Here is an 18,042-nt window from a genome sequence, read left to right on the forward strand (position 1 = left end):
AAAACCTATAATTTTTAATTACCATGGTGTAGTACATAGTAAAGTTTTATGAATATTCCACTTAGGTTGAATGCAACATGACCACTTATGTGTGCATTTACTGTATGTCTGTCACTATTTTAAGTGCTTTAAGTTACTAATTCATCAACAATCCTTTGTGGTATTAGTATTATTATCCCCGCTTTACAAATGAGGAAACTGAGATAGAGTTTAAGCAACTTGCCTAAGGTCACATAGCTAGAAAGCGGTGGAACCAGGAGTCAAACTCAGGTAGTCTGGCTGTAGCTTCCATCTGCTAAGTCATGTGAAAATCACACCTCTTTATGAAACTCAGGTACATTATCTCTGATAAACAAAATGACAGAAATAACTTAAAGACAACTGAGTTCAAAGAGTCAAGTTATGACAGTTAATTCCTTCATAATAACTACTTCCTATTTAAAAGTATTAAACCAAAAATTACAAGGGCACATACCTGGGTTGCAGGTTTCATCCCTGGCCACAGCTGGGGTGCATGCAGGAGGCAACTGATCTACCATGTGTCTCTCTCACATCAATGTTTCCTTCTCTCTCTCTCTCTGTTTCTCTCTCTTCCCCCACCACACTCCCTCCCTTCCTTCCACTCTTTATAAAAAGCAATGGAAAAAATATCCTCCAGTGAGGATTAACAACAAAAAAAATTACAACAAAGACAAATGGAGATTATATGAGGATAAAACACATGTATATATATTAAATGCAATTACTTAAAAATAATCTGATTTTTAAATAGATACCTGCAATTATCACAAAGTAATTTATTGAGCTTCTTAGTTCTAAGATTTATCAGCTTCCTACTTCTGTTATGAATTTCATTTTAACTTTCAAAGGATTTTGCAAAGCCAATTTGTTCATGTAAAACAAAGCTCTGTTGTGGACATTTTAAAAGCATACTAGTATGTCACAAATGCTTTCAGTTTAAATATAATATTTTAGTGGCTTTACATAACAACAACATTTTAGCTTAGTAGTAATACATTTTAAAACACCTTACTTTTGAGAATCCAAGTTCCACAAATAATCTGTCAGCTACAAACTCAATATACTGTTTCATCAAAACACAATTCATTCCAATGAGGCCAACTGGCAAGGCTTCTGTTAAGAACTCCTGAGACAAAAATAAAAACAGAATACAGTACAAAGACAGAACAAGAAATAAGTATGTATCTTCCGAATAAAAAGACGGTTTAGTTTAATTAATCTTCTAAGTCACTATCTTGTCCAAGGAAAGTACACTAGGTTAAATTCTTTCAACGTGGCAAACAACGTCCATTTGTTTAGAAATGTTTGGGGTACTGTTCACATTATTTCATAATCCCAAATAGCCAAAAAAATTGAAACTAGTTATCAAATTACTGGTATTTTTATTTCTTTATTGATTTTAGAGAGGGTGGAAGGGAGGGAGAGGAAGGGGGAGAGTGAGCGAGAAACATCGATTTGTTCTCCTACTTATGGTTGATTCTTGTATGTGCCCTGACTGGGGATCAATAAGACCTACAACCTTGGCATATTGGGATGATGCTCCAACCAACTGACCCCTACCCGGCCAGGGCAAATTACTGGTATTTTCTTTAAAGTGGTACATGTAGGACTTGAATTCATATTCTTTCTCAAAAGAAAAAGGAGATACTTTGTTCTGAAGTATCTAGAAAAAGATTCACCAAAAATAGTCATCAAGGGGAACATGATTATGGAAGGGCATTGCAAAGGGAGAAAGCACAATTAACAAAGAAAATGAGAAAGAAACAAGATTGAATCTGAGGGTTGAGAAATAAACTGAACTCAAACTATACTAAAAGGCAGTGGTAAAGTGTTAATGGAAGAAAAATAAAAACATTAACCATTTGGATTTAGTTCTCAAAATGATTAAAGAAACCAAAACATATTTTATGCCTTTCCTCTTCCCAATATAAAAAGAATGGCTGCCTAACCATGCAGTATTTACAAAGTTTTAAAATTTGTTTTACCTGTAAACTAGTTTTTTCAAATGAACATATCCTAAGTGAAGCATCCAGATCTTTCTAGTAATAGATCATTACATGCTATGAATTAAATTTTACTATTCACTAATTCATTTATTTATTCATTCTATAAGCATCCAGTTCATGCTTCAAACCAGATACCCTGCTGGATTTTTGAGAACACAAAACAGACAAGAAACCACCACTGCCCTCTAGTAGATAACAATCTAAAAATATAAAGCGACTTCCGGTCAAGATGGTGGCGTAGGTAAACGCAGTATCATGTCCTCCCACAACCACATCAAAGTTACAACTAAATTACAGAACAACCATCACCCAAAATGCCTGAAATCCAGCTGAATGGAAGTCCTACAACTACAGAATTAAAGAAACAGCAGCCACATCGAGACTGGTAGGAGGGGCGGGGGCGGACAGGCTGGTCCCACACCCATGTGTGGTGGATAAAAATCAGGAGGACACCTCAGCTGGGAAGGTCCTCTTTGAGGATTGAGGGGTCCCCGTCCCACACCAGGTGCCCGCTTATGGTTCCAGTGCCAGGAACAGAAGTCCCCATAACTTCTGACTGGAAAAACCAGTGGGAACTGAGGCTCAGAGAGACAGGTGGCTGGAGCTCCAGGCAGTTCCTCTTAAAGGGCCCGCATACAGACTTATTGGACTCACTCCCTCTAAGCTTGGAGGGAAGGCAGCTCGAGGGGCGTCAGAGACACACAGGGAATAACTGAGCTGTTTGGCACTGGAGTGAAGGCTGAAGAGGGGGCTTTCTCCAGGACAAATGTGCTGTCAGAGGCCTTATTCCTTTGGTGAGCCCTTTCCTGGGGCAGCAGACAGAAGCCATATCTGGGACTCCAGCAACCTGGCTCACACTGGTTGCCCCACCCTGGTGATTCCCTGAGGCCCCGCCCCGCCCAACTTTCAGGCCCACCCAAGCTGTTGCCAGTTGCTTAACCATAGGATTGGCCTGTCTTGGATCCTGCTTCAGGTTTTTCCTAAATTCTTTCAAACAAGCAGCATCTGGTCTCAGCTAGCCCCATATCTCTCGTTAAGTAATACACAGAAACAAACACAGGGAGGGAGCCAAAATGAGGAGACAAAGAAACAGGTCCCAAATGAAAGAACAGAAAAAATCTCTAGGAAAAGAACTAAGGAAAATGGAGATAAGCAACCTAACAAATGCTGAGTTCAAAACACTGCTTATAAGGATGCTCAATGAACTTAGTGAGAACCTCAGTGAACTTAGTGAGGGCCTCAAGAGCATAAAAAAGGACCAGTCAGAAATGAAGGATGCACAGTCAGAAATGAAGGAGGCACTAACTGAAATAAAGAATAATTTACACAGATTCAATAGTAAAGTAGGTAAAGCCAAGAAGCAAACCATGGATTTAGAATATAAGAAGCAACAAACACCCAATCAGAACAGCAAAAAGAAAAAAGAAACCAAAAAAATGAGGACAGTGTAAGGAGCCTCTGGGAAAACTTCAAGCATGCCAACATTCACATCTTGGGGGTGCCAGAAGGAGAAGAGAGAGAATAAGAAATTGAAAACCTGTTTGAAACAATAATGGCAGAAAACTTTCCTAACTTGATGAAGGAAACAGGCATACAAGTCCAGGAAGCACAGAGCGTCCCAAACAAGATGAACCCCAAGAGGCCCACACCAAGATACATCATCATCAAAATGCAAAAGATTCAAGACAAAGAGAGAGTCTTAAAAGCAGAAAGAGAAAAGCAGTTAGTTACCTACAAGGGAGTTTCCATAAGGCTGTCAGCTGATTTCTCAAAAGAAACTTTGCAGGCCAGAAGGGAGTGGCAAGAAATATTCAGAGTGATGAAAAGCAAGAACCTACAACCAAGATTACTCTATCCTGCAAAGCTGTCATTTAGAATTTCAATGGCCATATAGTTTCCCAGACAAGAAAAAGAAAAAATTAAAGGAGTTCATCACCACCAAACTGTTATTATATGAAATGTTGAAGGGTCTTTTTGAAGAAAAAGTTAGATATGTATTCATTGCCATTTTGTTTGTTCATATATTTTATCGACAGTGGAATCTACAAACAAAATGAACAAGCAAAACAGAAACATTCTCATAGATACAGAGAACATTTTGTTGGTTGCCAGATGGGAGGAGGGTTGGGGGAATAGGTGAAAAAGGTGAAGGGATTAAGAAGAACAAATTGGTTGCTAGACTGACAAACCACAAAGAGAAGGGGGTTGGGGAGGTGGGAAGAAATAAACCAAAGAACTTATATGCACAACCAATGAACACAGACAACAGTGTGGGAAAAGGCAGGAGGGGGGTGGGAGTGGGGAGGAGGGGGGTCAGTGGGGGAAAAATGAGGAACATCTGTAATACATTCAACAATAAAGATAAAAAAAAAGCACATGGTAACATTAAAAAAATTTTTTTAAATTAAAAATAAAAATATAAAGCTAGAATAATTAAGACAGTTTGTTATGGCATAAAATTTGACAGGTCAATGAGACAGAAAAATCAGTCCTGAAACAGACTTTATATACATAAAACCTTAATATATAATACTTACTTATAAACCAAATTATAAACTGACATAATGATTATGATACATTATCTATTGGTACTGTCATATTGATCATATAAAATTGCTGATATTTATTTTGACCTACAAAATGGCAGTTTCATGTTAGTCAACCTAACAATATAATGGTATAAATTTCAGAGAGAGATGTGCTAATCATATAAGCTTCTCTGCTTACCTGCTCAATTTTAACAGCATCAACAATGATCTCCCTAACTCTTTTTTCTGAAGGTTTATTTACCAAGTATTGAAACATCAGGCAAGCAAAGTCACAGTGAAGCCCCTGAAACAGAAGAAAAATACCCATGTCAAAAAACATTTAATCAGCTATTTTCATGCAGTGATAGCCAGGCATCATATAGAGTAGGTTCTAGGAATGCAACACATAACCTCAGGAAGACAGAAGGAGTAAGAGGGCCAAGAATTTCTTTTCTTCAAATCTCATTAAAATGCAAATTATAATAACCTATAATGAAAAATGTTCAGTGCCAGCAAATCTTAGTTCATCAACATGAAAGAATAATTAATTAACAACAAAAATCTACAACCAAAAGTATTTTGGAAAGGAAAACAAAGCAAGAAGAGCCAAAATAAAAGTTCATTTTTAATGTCTAAAATAATTAAGAAATAATTGAAAAATAGTAAGTATTTAAAGAACAGATAAAACTCAAGAGATTTCAAAAAGGCATTTATATTAAGAATGGCTCGCCCTGGCCAGTTTGGCTCAGAGGTTACAGCATCAGCCTGCAGACCACAGAGTCCCAGGTTTGGTTCATGCTAGGGGCATGTACCTCAGATGCAGTTTGTCCCCAGCCCAGTTGGGGTTGTGTGGGTGGCAGCCAGTTGATGTGTCTCTCTCACATTGATGTTTCTCTCTCTCTCTCTCTTCCTCCCTCTCTCCCTCCCGCTCTATCTGAAGATAAATGCAAAAATGTCCTTCGGTGAAAATAAAAAAAAAGAATGGATCAAGATAAAAACTAATTCAATGCAATGAAAATGAAAACAGCCCTGGCCAGTTTGGCTCAGCGGTTAGAGCATCGGCCTGTAGTCCAGAAAGACCCTGGTTCGGTTCCCGCTAAGGGCATGTACCTCAGTTGCAGTTTGTCCCCGACCCTGGTTGGGTCGTGCGGGTGGCAACCACTCAATGTGTCCCTTTCACGTCGAAGTTTCTCTCTCTCCCTCCCACTCTATCTGAACAAAAAAACGAAAATATGTCCCCGGGTGAGGATTGAAAAAAAAGAAAATGAAAACTGAATAATTAAGCATACCATTTGAAGCTATATAAAGCAGATATCACATTGCAAATAACCAAAGAAAAAAATAAAGTTGTGAAAAGAACAGAATGGTTTTGCAAATACAAGAAATAGTATAGAATCTTAAATGGTTAAAGAACAGAGCAAGGAGATTCAACCTACAATAATTTAACACACAATAAAAACAGAACAGATGGTCTAAAGCTGAAAACAATAGAAGAAAATTTCAAAGTCAAAACAAAAAAAGAGAGCCTAGATATACAGAAAGATGATGGCATTCCAGAGACTGACACTAAGGCAGAGTCAACATTTCTAAACCACAAAGAAAAAGAAACAATTTTGTAAGCCACCAAGAGGTGAGGAAGAGGAAGGCACATGCACTTTAAAGGATTACAAATCAGTTTGCTTAGTTTTTTTTTTTAAATAAATCAACAAGTGAAAGATAAGACTCAAATCAAAGGTTCTATTCCAAATATTATTTACCTAATTAAATTGTCATTCCCAGAAGAAACCATCAGAAAAAGTGTTTGAACAGCTAATCTTAGAAATTTGCTAGTGAAACATTATTCCCAGACTTGTCAAATTATCAAAGGCTAAATTTTGAATATGTAAACTGCTAAAAGGTGTTAAAGAAAGTGCTGATTAGAACTGAAAGCTAGCTACCAATTACAGACATGAGTAAATCAAACATAGACACTTGTATTGCTAAATCAAGAATGAATAAAGTTAATTTTGAGGATTAAAGGAATTCCACTCAGAATCCGGAGATTGTTTTTAGTTAACAAATTAATCTGAGACTAGAACTTAATTATTCCGACTACTCGAAAGAAAGACTACTGTGAGAGAGGTGCCAATTATTGCTACAATGGCAATCATATCACAATATATAAATGTATCAAATTAGCATATACATTTTAAAATTACACCATATTATATATCAAATATATTTCAACTTTAAAAATTTAATTTGGAAGAATGGGCAGAATCTTGTAAGAATACTTTTAATAGGAAAATTATGAGATTTATCCTATTAATTATCAAAACATAAAGTACTACAATTAAAACAGTTTATTATGGCATGAAATTTGACAGATAAGTAATGAAAAAGAAAAAATAACCCTGAAACAGATTTTAGAATACTTAAAATCTTAACATATAATAAAGAAGGTATCACCCTGGCCAGTTTGACTCAGCAGTTAGAGCATCAGCACTGAATGATCATGGGTTCGATTCCCGGTCAAGGGCATGTGCTTGGGTTGCAGGTTCGATCCTCAACCCTGGTCAGGAGCAACCAATCAATGTCTCTCTTTCTCACATAGATGTTTCTCTCTCTCTCTCTCTCTCTCTCTCTCTCTCTCCCTCTCCTCCCTTCCACTCTATCAAAAAAAACAATGGAAAAATATCCTTGGGTAAGGATTAACAAAAAAATAGTAACAATAAAATAAAGAAGACATCACAAATCAATGGAGAAGGATCGATTACTTAAAGAATTGAAAAAAATTCCCAAGAGTGTGTAAAATAAAATTCTAACTTATCCTATACAATACTATATCTATACTAAGTTCAATACTTATACTAAACAAATTCCAATTGCATTAGAAAGTTAAATGTTAAAAAGTCAAGAAGAAAATATGTGCAATTATTTAACTCATCTCTCAAAATGGATTGATAAATTTGTTTTTTTGTGTGTTAAAAAACAAACAAAAGAAAAAAGAAAAACTGGGAAAGTATTTGCAATAAACATAACAAAATTAATATTTTATATTATATTTATGTAATAAACATTTAAAAAAATCATTAAAAAATACTTACTGAAAGAGCCTAGTCACTATGCATTGAAAATATATACCAACAGAAATAAAGACAAGAATACGTGAATACAGAAAAAAATACAAATGATTCATATCATTAATTTAAAAAATGTTCAATCTAAGTAGTAATCAAACGAATGCAAATAAAACCAATAATGAGATACCATTACCCTTATCAAATCTGTCAAATACTTAACACATAAATCCAAATTCTGGTAAGTGTATGGTAAGAAAAGACATGTTCATATATTGCTAGGTACAGCTGAATAGTGCTATAAAATTTCTGGGAGAAAATCTGCAAATAAGTATGAATGACCTTTAAAATATTCATACCTTATAATCTAGTAATTCTAATTCTAGGAAATCAGCTTAGAAAAATAATGTGAATTTGGGACAAATCTTACGTATAAAAATATGCATTTTGCATTATAGCAAAGCAAATAAAAAAATCTGAAAACAACCTGAATTTCTAATTATAGAATAGTCAAATAGTACTATTTATTAGATTATAGATCTAACAAAATTACTGTTTACAAAAATGCTTAAAGTTGTTGAAAAATGCTCACAATATTCTGTCTGCTAAGTGAAAAAAATAGCTTACAAAAATAGCAGAATATCTCAAATTATAAGATGTCTGTATCTATCTACATAGATTTAAATGTAGAAAATCACCTAGAAAGAAATACAATGAAATATTAAAAGTGGTTATCTGTGTGTTGACATTGAGTTTATTCTCATAATTCTCTATAATAATCATATATGATATTTATAATAAAAATTATTAGAAATTTAAGTGGATAAAACAACAAAAAGTAATTATACAAAACATTTGATGGCACTTAAAAAGTACTCACACATACTGTTTAATTGTATTTTAACGAAACCCTGTTAAGGTTTACAGTTAAAGATACTGGGGCTCAGAAAAGTTAGGTAACTTAACAAGGTCACTTAGAAATAAGCTGAGGAGCCAGGATTAATGTAGTCAATAAATGTGAACTGAACTGATGCAATGAATGAGCTGATGACTGAGAACCGAAAGATAAATGACAAGGTTTCTGCACTCAAGGAGCTAAAGTCCAGCAGAAGAGAGAGAAAAGAATTATAATATACATTAGGGACTGTAAGATAGGGACAAGTTCCAGTTTCAAAGAGATACATAAAGGAAAGAGTGGTCAATTTTACCTAACTGGGTCAGGAAAGTTTTGAGTTGTGACTTGTAAGAAGTTAATCAACAAATTAAAAAATTGGTAGGAAAGATGGAAAGATTTAGTTGTTGTCTGGGTGTGTGTGAAAAAGAAACCATCTAAAATGAGTCTCAGGCCCAGTCAGTGTGGCTCAGTGGTTGAGCGTCGACCCATGGACCAAGAGGTCATTGGTTCAATTCCTGGTCAGGGCACATGCCTGGGTTGTAGGCTTGATCCCCAGTAGAGGTTGTGCAGGAGGCAGCCAATTGATGTTTCTCTCTCATCGTTGTTTCTATCTCTCTGTCCCTCTCCCTTCCTCTCTAAAAAATCAATAAAACATATAAAAAAATAAAAATGAGTCCCAGATTGCAAATTTAAATAATTTAAATAATTGGATGGAAGTTAGCGACCCTCAATAAGATAGGGAAAACAAGAATAAATCTTGGGAGAAGGATGATGAGTTTGATTTCACCTTCCAGGAGAAACCATTTAACATGCACTCGAATACACAGGATTGGAGCTCAGAAAAGAATATATGGGGTAATGATAAAGTTTTGGTTGTTATGACCGTCTGGGTGGTAGCTGATTCCATGGGAATAAATAAGATCAGCCAGGAGGTCATGTACAGTGAAAGAGAGAGGCCACAATGGGAACCAGGATACAATATTTAAGGATAAGCAGAGGAGACTGAGAAGAAACAGTAAGAGGCAGAAGGACAGCAGTGTCTTAAAAGCCAAAGAAGAAATTACTTCTTATTTCCTTTTAATTACCAGAATCCTTGGGTCACCATAGCATTTTCCAGGGGAAAGAAAAATAAATGAACACCAAATATGAATACAAATATAACTAGAAGAAATACTTCATTCCTTACTTCATCTCTGCTGATGAGTTCATTGGAAAAGGTGAGTCCAGGCATAAGACCTCTTTTCTTTAACCAGAATATAGCAGCAAAGGATCCCGAGAAGAAAATTCCTTCGACAGCAGCAAAAGCCACCACCCTTTCCCCTAGGAGGCAAAAATAGTTTCATTTTCTGAAATATCATATACTGCAGACATTTTTAAGCCACACACACACACACACACACACACACACACTTTTACATATTTTTGTATAACAATACCATAACTATTCTGCCCAGAAACAAAATCAACAAGTTAGTTCAATAGCCAAGAGTCTTCAAAGGAGGAAATCTACCACCTTTACCTGCTAAAGCAGAAAGGTGTGCCCTGGCCGGTTTGGCTCAGCGGTTAGAGCGTCGGCCTGCGGTCCTGAGAGACCTGGGTTCGGTTCCCGCTAAGGGCGCGTGCCTCGGTTGCAGTTTGTCCCCGGCCCTGGTCGGTCGTGCGGGTGGCAGCCACTCGATGTGTTCCTTTCACATGGATGTTTCTCTCTCTCTCTCTGTTCCTCTCTCTCCCTCCCACTCTACCTGAACAAAAAATGGAAAAATGTCCTCGGGTGAGGATAAAAAATAAAATAAAATAAATAAAGCAGAAAGGTGTGCCTACTTCAAATCCTATGCCAGACACTGAACTCTCCTCTAGGTCTTGGTATGTAGACAACGGAGAGCCTTTTATACTTAAAAAAAAAAAAAAAGGAAGAGATTTATCTGTGCACCACATGTGCCTGTGAGTACAGTGTGCGTGCGTGCATGTGTAAGTGTAGAGAATAGAAGATAGCTTTTATGAGAAATGTCTCTCTCTTTATGGTTGGGGGAAGGGAGGTCACTGAGGCTTATATTTTTAGAAACCTAAGGTATCTTACAGATTAGCTGTAAACATTTCAAAAATCCTTGCCCTGCATCTGTAATTACAGAAAAACAGATAAACCCAGCTGAAAATTAAAAATATATCTATTCAATAAAATGTCCCATCACATAAAAAAAATACTGTCTTCTGCTAAACATGTAAGGCCCAATTTCAAAGGTTACTACTCAAAGGTTAGGCAAGGATTCTGCAGAAGCCCGTCTCCTAAAATGTCTCTAGTGGCAGCATTATCTCTAGGGGATGATTATAGGTCTAACCCAAAAGAAGATCTTCTCAAGCCCCTTATGCCACCACACTGCATGCTCGGGAGAAATACTTATACATATGTCTGTCTAGAGAGAAAAGTTTGTTCTGGAGGACTGTGAAATAAAGGCAACCAAGGACTTAAATCAATTACAGACCATAGATGACATCGCAGTTTGCATCCTGGTACTTGTTGCGAGACCAAAAACACAATAGCAGGAACTTAATGTGTCCTGATCTGAATCAATGGAAACTATATAAGCACTAGATAATAAAATACATTATAGAAATTGCTAAAACTTTATGCAGAAATTGAATATTTATAACTTTCCAAACAAAGGTAATTATAATATTTAATTTCAAAAAGGATGACTAGGTTTAAATATTTTTGGTTGTTTTAAAATAATACTCTGGTGTGTCCTTGTTGTGTTCCCTGATTATCGTAAACAAACCAACCACATAGGTTATATCAAATACTTATCTATTATTGGCCCTAAACACCAGGAAAACTTTTATAATATTTTATTTTCATAGACACAGTTTAAAAAGTTACTTTGAAAAAACAGCAGAGGTAATATAAATAATACTTAAGCCCTGGCCAGTTTGGCTCAGTGGTTGGAGCGTTGGTCCATGGACCAATGAGTCATGGGTTCAATTCCCGTCAGGGGCACATACCTCGGTTGTAGTTCATCCCCAGCCCTGGTTGCGGTCGTGCGAGAGGGAACCAGTTAATGTTTCTCTCTCTCTCTCTCTCACACCCCCCTCTCTCCCTCCCTCCCACTCTATCTGAAGATAAATAGAATCTTCAGGTGAGGATCGAAAATAATAATAATAATAATAATAATAATAATAATAATAATAATACCTGAGTACATACTGTGTAGAAGGAATTACCAAAAGAAGACTCTTTAGTGTGGTATATATTAAATATACTAAAATTAAATCTTAAACTATATAATAATAATCATCACTATGCTCTGCTGACTCTTTTGAAAACAAAATGGCTCTTTAGTTATATTTTAAGATGGATATTTATCATTAGTTTAACATAGATTACTATATTTTCATTTTACTATTGAGATAATGAATAGTTATAATTGATTCATTTTTCATTGACATAAAAGTGAAGTCATGTGGACATTTATCTGTAAGGGAATGAGACTATAATTTGAATCAAACATTGGGACTAAAATTATTTTAACTATTCTGTGCATTCATGTGAATGCTAAAGAATGAAAATCCTAACAGACATAGTTATAGAAGGCTATTCTTTTTGGAAAGGATTAAAGGATTTTAAGGGGTACATTTTACAAATTTTCATGAATAGATGTGAACTAAAAAGAGATTTCCAAAACACTTCCTCTAAAAGCTATAATGAATATGAAGGCCTCATGATTTGTTTTGGAGATGAAAAAGTAGGATATATTTTTAACATGCATCTGACCTCTATGATGCAATGCACCAAGATTGTATAACTACGTGCTTTTTTATGTTTGAAATAAAATTTCATTACATATATTAAGGTCGAATCTATATATTAATGTTTTAAAGTTCTTTAAAGATTTTTTGTTTGGCCCTGGCCAGTTTGGCTCAGCAGTTAGAGCGTCGGCCCACAGACCAGAGAGTCCTGGGTTCAGTTCCCACTAAGGGCACATACCTCAGTTGCCCGGTTGGGGTCATGTGGGTGGCAACCAGTCATCACATCAATGCGCCCCCCCCCCACCCTGCTCTATCTGGGGGAGAAAAAAAAAGAGTTTTTGTTTGTTTGTTTTTTGTTAATCCTCACCTGAGGATATTTTTCCATTGATTTTTAGATAGAGTGGAAGGGGGTGGGGGGAGAAAGAGAGAGACAGAAACACTGATGTGAGAGAGACACATCAATTGGTTGCCTTCCAAAGCACCCTAACCGGGACCAGGGATTGAACCTGCAACCCAAGTACATGCCCATGACAGGAATCAAACCTGAGACCCCTCAGTCCTCAGGTAGACACTCTAACAACCAAGCCAAACCAGCCAGGGCTTTAAAGATATTTTTTAAATTAAGTAATTTATTTCAATTTTTAAAAAACTAAGCAGATATATAATTAAGAACTTTTAGCTTTGTGGGAATTGAATCTCTTTATAACATATCAATTTTCAAAGAAGCTAATGCTTTTTTAAAATTCTTAGGTTCACTTTAGCTAAATGTAAAGGATTACAAGAGTCTGGATATCAGGAAAGAACAGTTGCTCTACTGGGTCCTACTAAGTGCAGAAATCATCAAGGTCACCTAAAATACTAGCAAAGCCCTAAGCCAGCTTCATCAACCTAACGGTGCAGGTGGCACAATTAGTTTATAAAACTGCACTTCCCCAGCTGGTTAATGTGAAGTGCAGATGTTTGGTGAGGCATGGCAACATTTTCATGTCTTTTAGCTTCTCTCCTAAAGAGTAAAACCACCAATGTGTTTTTCAGTTTCTCCTTTTCCCACCACCCATTTCACATTACACTCCCCTACACCATTTTAGGCCATGTTCTTTCCTCTGAGACCCTGACTCAGAACCCTAAATGGTGTTTGCCTTGAGAGTAAGCAAGATGGAATATTTAAATGGAGCCCCTGATGTCACATGGTGACTGCCACCCTCCTCCGGTTTCTCTATTTCTAGGTTGCTTTCTTTGGTAGTGTCATGACATACACCATTTCTAGGAGCCTGTTCTTCATTTTTCATCAGTATGTAGACATCCTAATATTTTCAGTACATACTAAACACCTTAAAATTTCCCTTCTTTTTTCTCTAAAGCCAATGTTTCTCAAAAGGTGCCTTTCAAACCACTTGTGAGGGAATCAATTATGTATAAAATGCAGATTCCTCAGTCCCACCTGGGCCTCCTACATCACTCAGGTGAGGACCAGGACTCTGCAGGGTTTTTCCGCAAATTCTCGGGTGATTTTTACGCACATTGAGAATCACTGCTTTTCTCAGTCTCAAAATGAACTGAAAGGGACGCAAACATATGTGTTTTCCCGATATACTATAAACTTGCCGTACCTTACACTACATCACTGGTTCTCAATATGTGGTCCAGGGGTCACTGGAAATTCACAGACCAAGGAGGAGTGTGGGGTCAAAGCTATTTTCATAATAATACTAAGGCACTATTTATTTTTTTTACAACCATTCCTTCATGAGTGAATAGTGATGTTCTGCAGATGCTACAAGGCATTTCCATAATAATCTGAAAAGACTAGTAAAATACTCCTCCTTTTTCTAACTACATATCTGAATGAGGGTGGATTTTCTTTGTATATTTCAACTAAACCAACATTCTGCAACAAATTGAGTATAGAAGCAGATATAATTCAGCTGTCTTCTATTCAGTCAGATATTAAAAAGATTTGCAAAAATTAAAAACTGTGCCATTCTCAGTAATTGTTTTTGGAAAATATAGTGTTTTCCCATAAATAAAGGTTAAAAATCTAACAGGTTACTCTCATTTAAAAATGCATTGTAGTCCTGGCCGGTTTTGCTCAGTGGTTAGAGCATCAGCCCATGGACAGGAGAATCCCGGGTTTGGCTCCCGCTGAGGGCATGTGCCTCAGTTGCGGTTTGTCCTTGGCTGGGGTCCTGTGGGTGGCAGCCACTCGGTGTGTCTCTCTTACATGCATGTTTCTCTCTCTCTCTTCCTCTCTCTCTCTCCCATTTGCTCTGAGGATGAATGCAAGAATGTCCTCGGGTAAGGATAAAAAAATAAATAAATAGCCCTGGCCCGTTTGGCTCAACGGTTAGAGCGTCGGCCTGCGGTCCGGAGAGACCCGGGTTTGGTTCCCGCTAAAGGCATGTACCTTGGTTGCAGTTTGTCCCCAGCCCTGGTTGGGTCGTGTGGGTGGCAACCACTCAATGTGTCCCTTTCATGTTGATGTTTCTCTTTCTCTCTCTCTCTCTCTCTCTCTCTCTCCCTCCCTCCCTCCCACTCTATCTGAACAAAATATCGAAAAATGTCCTCGGGTGAGGATTAAAAAAAAAAAAAGAAGAAAAATAATAAGTAGATAGATAATAAATAACTAAATAAAAAATCGTAAATATGCTTTAAGTTTCTTGGTTTTAATTTCTAATATGGGAACATTAATAATCCACACACATAAAAGCACTTTGGAGTCTTCAATAGTTTTTAAGAGTACAAAGGAGTCCTGAAATCAAAAATTTTGAGACCTGCTTCCCCACATTTTGAATAAAACCAGAAAGTAAAGACCACCAATTATAAAGCAGATAAGTATGAGACCGATACTTAGAGCTATTCAAATTCATTGTCTGAGTATTTTAATGACATTTTTAAAAGAATTACTGAGCTACCCTGGCCAGTTTGGCTCAGCGGTTGGAGCATCGGCCTGCGGACCAGAGAGTCTCGGGTTCAGTTCTCACTAGGGGCATGTATCAAAAAAAAAAAAAAAGAGAGAGAGAGAGAGAGAGACATACCTTTAATGAAGTATAAGATATTCATTTTTAAAAAAAAGATTTATTTTACTGAGCAACTACTGTGTATAAGATATAATGTTAGCCTTGGCCGGTTTTGCTCAATGGTTAGAGCGCTGGCCCTCAGACCATGAGTCGCAGGTTTGATTCTGGTCAAGGGCACATACCTCGGTTGCGATTCGTCCCTGGCCCTAGGCAATCAGTCGATATGTCTCTCTCACATCAATGTTTCTCTCTCTCCCCACCTCTCTCCCTCCCTTCTACTCTATCTGATGATAAATAGAAAAATATCCTTGGGTGAGGATTAAAAAAAAGATATAATGTTAATCACTTCCTTAAAAAAAAGTTATTGGATCTCAACTCATCCAGAAGGGTGAAAAATAAGCCTGTTCTTGCAAACAGTTCCTTGCCCTAGTTGAGTGCACTAATCTTTAGTTTTTCAGAAACTACATATTTGTTCCCTGGATAATGTAAAGACCTTGACTCACTTTAAATTCCTAAAATAAACATTTCTGAAAGCATATATAAACTGTGGATTGCTTTAAGACTCTTGTCAGATTCTATGTGACTGCCTTATTTACCTGTTATTATACACTGACATCTTAACCTTTCAATTTTCGATTTATTAAATAGAATAGATACAGTTTTAGTTTATTTTAATCCTGGTTTCTAATTATTAGAAAGAATGACTATACTAAAGGTGCACATTGAGATTTTAAGAGTCACAGGTAAAATAGTATATCACGCAAGGCAAATGTGATATATATAAATTAAAGCTACATACCAAAAGTAGATTTTCTATCTGCTATCCATCGCAAGGCCCAGTCTGCTTTTTTCTTAACATATGGCATTGTTTCAATTGCATTAAATAAAAATTCCCTGTAAAAAAAAAAAGAATTAATGGCAAAGTTATTCACTTGTTTTTCTTTTTTAATCCTCACCTGAGGATATTTTTCCATTTAACTTCAGACAGAGTGGGAGGGAGGGAGAGTGGGGGAAAGAGAGAGAAACATCAATGTGAGAGAGACACTTCAAACCCGAGACTCATTGGTCCGAGGGCCGAAATTCTAATGGCTGAGCCAAACTGGCCAGGGCTCACTTGTTTTTCTTAATCAAAATAAATGTTCACTGGGCTTGACCGGTGTGGTTCAGCAGATTAAGCATTGTCCCATGGACTGAGAGGTCCCAGTTCGATTCCTGGTCAGGGCACTGCCAGGGTTTCAGGCTTGATCCCCAGTAGGGGGCGTGCAGGAGGCATCCGATCAATATTTCTCTCTCACACTGATGTTTCTATCTCTTTCTCCCTCTCTCTCTAAAAAAATTAATAAAACTATATTTTAAAAAAATAATAAAAATAAATGTTCACTGGTTAATCAGAGATAATTGTAACTCTATGGTCTATTGCCAGATCTGTAATTTTTCTGTATTTTTACATATCCATAAAATATAGAAATTAAAGTAAAACTCAAACTAATGGTTTGAATATGATCTGATACAAAACTGACTAAATTCAAATATTCAATTGCTAAACAGAATGTGCTCCACAAATTAACAGGTTCTATACAAGTTTCTTTTTTTTTTAATCCTCACCCAGGAATATTTTCCACTGATTTTTAGATAGAGTGGAAGGGAGGCAGGGAAGGAGGAGAGAGAAACATCAGTGTGAGAGACACACATTGATTGGCTGCCTCCCGAACAACGCCAACTGGGGCCAAGGATCAAACCTGCAACCAAGGTACATGCCCTTGACCGAGAATCAGACCCAAGGCTCTTCGGTCTGTGGGCCAACCCTCTAACCACTGAACCAAACTAGCCAGGGCTTTTTTTTTTTAACAAAACACATTATGGAGCAATAAAAAACATTATACTCCTAAACTTCTATATTTTAATAGTATATCCCTAACATTTAGTTCCAGTGTAAATTCTGCTCTTAACATAACCAAACAATATGATAAAACTTTGTAAATAAAATCCCAGCAGTGATACCTTTTCTTGGGATCTCTGATGTAAGTATCTATTAGCAAACTGTACATCTCTGAGTGAACATTCTCGATGAGAATTTGAAAGCCATAGAAACAGCGAGCTTCTGGAACCTGCACCTCCTGACTAAATCGCTCCACCTATGAAAATAAGGGAAACAAATATATCCAATTCTGTGGGTTCTCATTAAACACTAAATCAGAATCTGGACATCAGAACTATCACTTAAAAATTGACTGTCATGCCACAAACAGGTCAGAAAGATCTTATGGATTATTTTAAACAGTACCGTTTACTCATCAACTTTCCACAATAAATAAGTTGCATAATGTATTCTTGAGCAATTAAATAAATTGACCTATTAGGTGGAGATACTAACTATAGCACCAAATAAATTGTAGAATATCTACCAAAAATTAATTATTTCACTTTTGAGACTTGACCTTAAGTAATTGTTTCTCTGGCAGTAGGTAGTAGACCTACTGAAGCCCTTTCTAGTTCATGATGAAAGTTTCTATCTCTCTATTCTCTTTAACAAGAAAGCATGCCTCCTGGCCAAGCATAATACAAGTTTAAAAATGGGGAGCCAGAGGGTGGGGGGCAGTAGACAGGAAAAGATTAATCAAAGAACTTACATACATATATGCATAAGCAATGGACACAGACAATAGTGTGATGAAGGCCTGGGTTGGGGCAGGGGCTGGGAGGAGGGGGGTAAGGAGGGTGAATTGGGGGACATCTGTAATACTGTCAACAATAAAAAACATTTAAAAATAAAAC

General features: G+C 36.7%; 1 protein-coding gene across 4 annotated transcripts in view; it reads right to left on the reverse strand.

The window, feature by feature from the left end:
• Window positions 1–18,042, reverse strand: part of RRM2B (ribonucleotide reductase regulatory TP53 inducible subunit M2B) — a 44,183-nt gene that overhangs the window by 11,701 nt on the left and 14,440 nt on the right. For 3 of the 4 annotated variants that reach the window (XM_036264321.1, XM_036264320.1, XM_036264323.1), the window contains exons 4-8: window positions 17,269–17,402; window positions 16,067–16,161; window positions 9,696–9,829; window positions 4,755–4,859; window positions 1,034–1,147 (exon numbers count right to left, since the gene is read on the reverse strand). In XM_036264321.1, coding sequence (XP_036120214.1) covers window positions 1,034–1,147; window positions 4,755–4,859; window positions 9,696–9,829; window positions 16,067–16,161; window positions 17,269–17,402 — 582 coding nt within the window. Of the gene's footprint in view, window positions 1–228; window positions 346–1,033; window positions 1,148–4,754; window positions 4,860–9,695; window positions 9,830–16,066; window positions 16,162–17,268; window positions 17,403–18,042 lie in introns of those variants that run through there. The other variant, XM_036264322.1, reaches the window with a different exon arrangement.

Source organism: Molossus molossus, unplaced genomic scaffold (genome assembly GCF_014108415.1).
Source record: "Molossus molossus isolate mMolMol1 unplaced genomic scaffold, mMolMol1.p scaffold_m16_p_16, whole genome shotgun sequence".
Classification (NCBI taxonomy): Eukaryota; Metazoa; Chordata; class Mammalia; order Chiroptera; family Molossidae; genus Molossus; species Molossus molossus.